Here is a 6,000-nt window from a genome sequence, read left to right as displayed (position 1 = left end):
CTGAACCCTCCAGGTCAGGCCTTGGGACAAAGATGAGCTAAAGGGCTGTTGTCAGTACCTCTGCACCACATGTTGGAAAGCACATATGGAAGCCATGACTGCTGCCCTTGAATTGTTGGGGCTGGCTGAGGATGTATGATGGGAAAGGAGTTCCTTGAAATGGGTTGGTGACAATTGATAATATATGTATATGTCCAGACCCAGGGACATGTACCCAACCATCTCTAGCACTCAGTAGATAAAGAATAAAAAACTAAAAATTATGTTTTCTATCTCGTAGGAATGGATGGATTTCTAAAATCAGATGAGAGACAAAGATTAGCCAAAGAGAGACGAGAAGAAAGAGAAAAATGTCTGGGTAAGTTGTATTCTTTGGCTATTGAAGTTCACAAAAGTAGAAAGGTAGAAATGAGGTAATAACATTTTAAAAGGTCCTTAGAAATCTGTAAATGACCACTCCTACATATGATAGAGGGCTAATATCCAATATATACAAAGAACTCAAGAAATTAGAGTCCAGAGGATCAAACAATCCTATTTAAAAATGGGGTACAGAGCTAAACAAAGAATTCTCAACTGAGGAATATCGAATGACTGAGAAGCACGTAAAAAAAAATGCTCAACATCCCTAGTCATCAGGGAAATGCAAATCAAAACAACCCAGAGATTCCACCTCACACCAGTCAGAATGACTAAGATTAAAAACTCAGATGACAGCAGATACTGGCAAGGATGTGAAGAAAGAGGAATACTTCTCCACTGTTGATGGGGTTGTAAGCTGGTGCAACCACTCTGGAAATCAGTCTGGCAGTTCCTCAGAAAATTGGACATACCTGAAGACCCAGCTATACCACTCCTGGGCATATAACCAAAAGAAGCTCCAACATATAACAAAGGACACATGCTCTATCATGTTCATAACAGCCTTATTTATAATAGCCAGAAGCTGGAAAGAACCCAGATGTCCTTCAACAGAGGAATGGATACAGAAATTGTGGTACATTTATACAATGGAGTACTACTCAGCTATTAGAAACAATGACTTTAGATCCAGTGACACAGGCCTGGTGAGACTGCGTTCCGAGTAGCCGGGGAGCAGAGAAGTCTCTGCTGAGTGCACAGAAAGTGTGCCCCACCTCAGATTGGTTCAGGGGAGCAGGAACCCTGCTTTAGGGTGCTTGTTTCCAGCCGGCGGCCCGTTCGTGCAGAACAGGCACTCAGGCAATCTGCCACCAGAACAGTGGAGATCCAGGGACACAGGTGTGGTGAGACTTTGCTCCGAGTAGCCAGGGAACAGAGGTCTGTGCCCAGTGTGTGGAAAGTGCGCCCCTCCCATTGGTTCAGGGGAGCAGGAACCCTGCCTTAGGGTATCTGTTTCCAGCCAGTGACCCGAACAGGCACTCAGGCCATCTGCCACCAGGAACAGCAGAGATCCAAGGGCACAGGCCTGGTGAGACTGCATTCCAAGTAGCTGGGGAGCAGAGAGGTCTGTGCTGAGAACTCGGAACATGCGCTACCCACCCCCCATTGGTTCAGGGAAGTAGGAACCCTGCCTTAGGGTGTCTGTTTCCACCCAGCAGACAGGCATTCAAGCCATCTACCACCAGGAACAGCGGAGATCCAGGGACACAGGCCAGGTACAAGGGAGAGACAAGAACCAATCACTGACAACAAGACCACATATAGTCACAGACAACAATATGGCAAGAGGAAAGCGAAAGAATGTACCCCAGGGAAACCAAGACAGCCTGCCAACATGAGAACCCAGCTCTCCCATCACAGCAAACAGCAGAATGTCAAACACTCCAGAAAAAGAATACTCAGACCCGAAATCATACATCAAGATGATGATAGAGATCCTTAAACAAGAACGGGAGGAAAAGCATAAAGAATTAGAAGCTTTTAAAGAAGAAACAACAAAAACACTCAAAGAATTCAAAGAACTAGAAGAAAACAGAACCAAAGAGATGAAGGAATGGAAGAAGGAATTTAAAATGGAAATGGAAACAATAAATAAAACAGTAAAAGAGACAACCCTAGAGGTAGAAAACCTAAAAAAGAAATCAGGAGTCACAGATGCAAGCATCTCCAACAGACTACAAGAGATGGAAGAGAGAATCTCAGGGGCAGAAGACAACATTGAAAACATAGAAAAAATAGTCAGAGAAGATGCAAAAACCAAAAAGCTCCTAACTCAAAATGTCCAAGAAATCCAGGACACAATGAGAAGACCAAACCTAAGGATAATAGGAATAGAAGAGGGCGAAGAATATCAACTAAGAGGCACAGTAAATATCTTCAACAAAATCATAGAAGAACACTTCCCTACCCTCAAGAATGAGATGACCACGAGCATAAAAGAAGCCTTCAGAACTCCAAATAAAGTGGACCAGAAAAGAAATTCCTCCCGACACATAATAGTCAAAACACCAAGTGCCCAAAGCAAAGAAAGAATACTAAAAGCAGTAAGGGAAAAAAGGTCATGTAACACATAAAGGCAGATCAATCAGAATCATCACACCGACTTCTTAACAGAGACTGTGAAAGCTAGAAGATCCTGGACAGACATCATGCAGACCCTAAGAGAACACAAGTGTAAACCCAAGCTGCTATACCCAGCAAAACTCTCAATCACCATAGATGGAGAGACCAAGATATTCCAAGACAAAACTAAATTTACACAATATCTGAACACAAACCCAGCACAACAATGAATTATAGGTGGAAAACCCAATACGAGGAGGGAAACTACATGCTAGTAAAAACAAGAAAACACCTAATCAAGAAAACCAAAAGAAGAAAGACACACAGGCACAATTCTACCTCCAAAAGCAAAAATAGCAGGAAACATCAAGCACTATTTCTTAATATCTGTTAATATAAATGGACTCAATTCCCCAATAAAAAGATATAGGCTACCAGACTGGATACATAAACAGAATCCAGCATTTTGCTGCATACAGGAAACTCATCTCAGAGACAAAGTCAGACACTATCTCAGAGTAAAAGTTTGGGGAAAAAACCTTGCAAGCAAACGGCCCCAAGAACCAAGTTGGAGTGGCCATTCTAATATCGAATAAAGTAGATTTTCAACCAAAAATTATCAAAAAAGGTACAGAAGGACACTTTTTACTCATTACAGGGGAAATCTGTCAGGAGGAACTCTCAATTCTTAACATATATGCTTCAAATACAAGAGTACCCATATTCATAAAAGAAACCCTACTAAAGCTCAAAAAATATATTGCACCCCAAACAATAATAGTGGGAGACCTAAATACCCCACTCTAACCAATGGACAGATCATGGAAACAGAAACTGAACAAGGACACTATAAAACTAGCAGAGGTTATGAACCAATTGGAATTAATAGATATTTATAGAAGATATCATCCTAAAACAAAAGAATACACCTTCTTCTCAGCACCTCATGGCACCTTCTCCAGAATTGACCATATAATCGGTCACAAAACAAGACTCAATAGATATAAGAAGATTGAGATACTCCCATGCATCCTATCAGATCACCATGGTCTAAGGCTGGTCTTTAATAACAACAAAGACAACGAAAAGCTCATATATACATGGAAACTAACCAGTGCTCTATTAAACGATAGCAGGGTCAAAGAAGAAATAAAGAAATTAAGAATTTTCTAGAATTTAATGAAAACTAAAACACAACATACCCAAACCTATGGGATGCAATAAAAGCAGTACTGAGAGGAAAACTCATAGCTCTGAGTGCTACCAAAAAGAAACTGGAGAGAGCATATACTAGCAACTTGACAGCACAGTTGAAAGCTCTAGAACAAAAGGAAGCAGATACACCCAAGAGGAGTAGACAGCAAGAAATAATCAAACTTAGAGAAGAAATAGATCAAATAGAAGCAAAAAGAACCATTGAAAGAATCAACAAAACCAAGATCTGGTTCTTTGAGAAAATTAACAAGATTGATAAACCCTTAGCCAGACTAACTAGAGGGCAAAGAGAGAGTATCCAAATTAACGAAATCAGAAATGAAAGTGGAGACATAATAACTGAAACTGAGGAAATTCAAGAAATCATCAGATCCTACTACTCCAGAAAGCTGGATAATCTGGAGGAAATAGATGAATTCCTAGAGAGATACCAGATACTAAAGTTAAACCAGGACCAGGTAAACCATCTAAATAATCCCATAACACCTAAAAAAATAGAAGCAGTTATCAAAAGCCTCCCAACCAAAAAAAGCCCAGGTCCAGATGGGTTCAGTGCAGAATTTTATCAGACATTTATTGACGACCTAATACCAATACTCTCCAAACTATTCCACAAAATAGAGTCAGATGGAATACTACCTAACTCATTTTTTGAGGACACAATAACCCTCGTTCCTAAACTACACAAAGACCCTACAAGGAAAGAGAACTTCAGACCAATCCCACTTATGAACATTGATGCAAAAAATACTCAACAAAATCCTTGCAAACCGAATCCAAGAACACATCAAAATGATCATTCACCATGATCAAGTAGGCTTCATCCCTGGGATGTAGGGATGGTTTAATATACGGAAGTCAATCAAAGTAATCCACCATATAAACAAACTCAAAGAAAAAAACCACATGGTCATCTTACTAGATGCCGAAAAAGCATTTGACAAAATTCAGCACCCCTTCATTTTAAAAGTCTTGGAAAGAACAGGAATCCAAGGCCCATACCTAAACATAGTAAAAGCAATATACAGCAAAATAATAGCAAACATCAAACTTAACAGTGAGAAACTTGAAGCAATCCCACTAAAATCAGAAGCTAGACAAGGCTGCCCATTCTCCCCCTACCTATTCAACATAGTACTGGAAGTCCTGGCCAGAGTAATTAGACAGCAAAAGGAAATCACAGGGATACAAATTGGAAAGGAAGAAGTAAAAACATCACTCTTTGAAGATGACATGATAGTGTACTTAAGGGACCCCAAAAATTCCACCAGAGAACTCCTACAGCTGATAAACAAGTTCAGCAAAGTGGCTGGATATAAAATTAACTCAAACAAATCAGTAGCCTTCCTCTACTCTAAGAAAAAACATGCGGAGAAAGAAGTTAGGGAAATAATACCCTTCACAATAGTCACAAAAAAAATGAAATACCTTGGTGTGACTCTAACTAAGCAAGTGAAGGACCTGTGTGACAAGAACTTCAAACCTCTAAAGAAGGAAATTGAGGAAGATCTCACAAAATGGAAAGATCTCCCATGCTCATGGATTGGAAGGATCAACATTGTAAAAATGGCCATCTTACCAAAAGCAATCTACAGATTCAATGCAATCCCCATCAAAATTCCAACCCAGTTCTTCATAGAGTTGGAAAGAGCAATATGCAATTTCATCTGGAATAACAAAAGACCTAGAATAGCGAAATCCATTCTCAACAACAAGAAAACATCTGGGGGAATCACTATCCCTGACCTCAAGCTATATTACAAGGCAATTGTGCTAAAAACTGTATTTTACTGGTACAGAGATAGGCACGTGGATCAATGGAATAGAATAAAAGATCCAGAAATGAGCCCTCACATATATGGTCACTTGATTTTTGACAAAGGAGCTGTAAACATTCAATGGAAAAAGGGCATTCTCTTCAACAAATGGTGTTGGTCCAACTGGCACTCAGCTTGCAGAAGAATGAAAATAGACCCTTTCTTATTTCCTTGTACAAAGCTCAAGTGCAAGTGGATTAAACCAGGTACACTGAAAATATTAGAAAAGAAAGTAGGGAAAACCTTAGAACACATAGGCACAGGAGAAAATTTCCTGAACAGAACACCAATGGCTCGTGCTCTAAGGTCAAATATGAACAAATGGGACTTAATGAGATTGCAAAGTTTCTGTAAGGCTAAGGACACTGTCAAGAAAACAAAACGGCAGCCAACAGATTGGGAGAAGATCTTTACCAACCCCACATCAGATAGAGGCCTAATATCCAAGGTACACAAAGAACTCAAAAAGCTAGACACCAGAGAA

General features: G+C 39.9%; 1 protein-coding gene across 1 annotated transcript in view; it reads left to right on the top strand.

Annotated features, from left to right (window-relative positions):
* The first annotated feature begins 280 nt into the window (after window positions 1–280).
* The window catches only part of MAP7D2 (MAP7 domain containing 2), a 63,047-nt gene continuing 57,327 nt past the window's right edge, over window positions 281–6,000 (top strand). The window contains exon 1 of the mRNA XM_080909919.1: window positions 281–358. Within this exon, the coding sequence (XP_080766045.1) occupies window positions 283–358 (76 nt within the window). The 5' untranslated portion in view covers window positions 281–282. The remainder of the gene's footprint in view (window positions 359–6,000) is intronic.

Source organism: Micromys minutus (assembly GCF_963924665.1).
Source record: "Micromys minutus genome assembly, chromosome: X".
NCBI lineage: Eukaryota > Metazoa > Chordata > Mammalia > Rodentia > Muridae > Micromys > Micromys minutus.
This window is presented reverse-complemented; position numbering and strand designations above follow the sequence as displayed.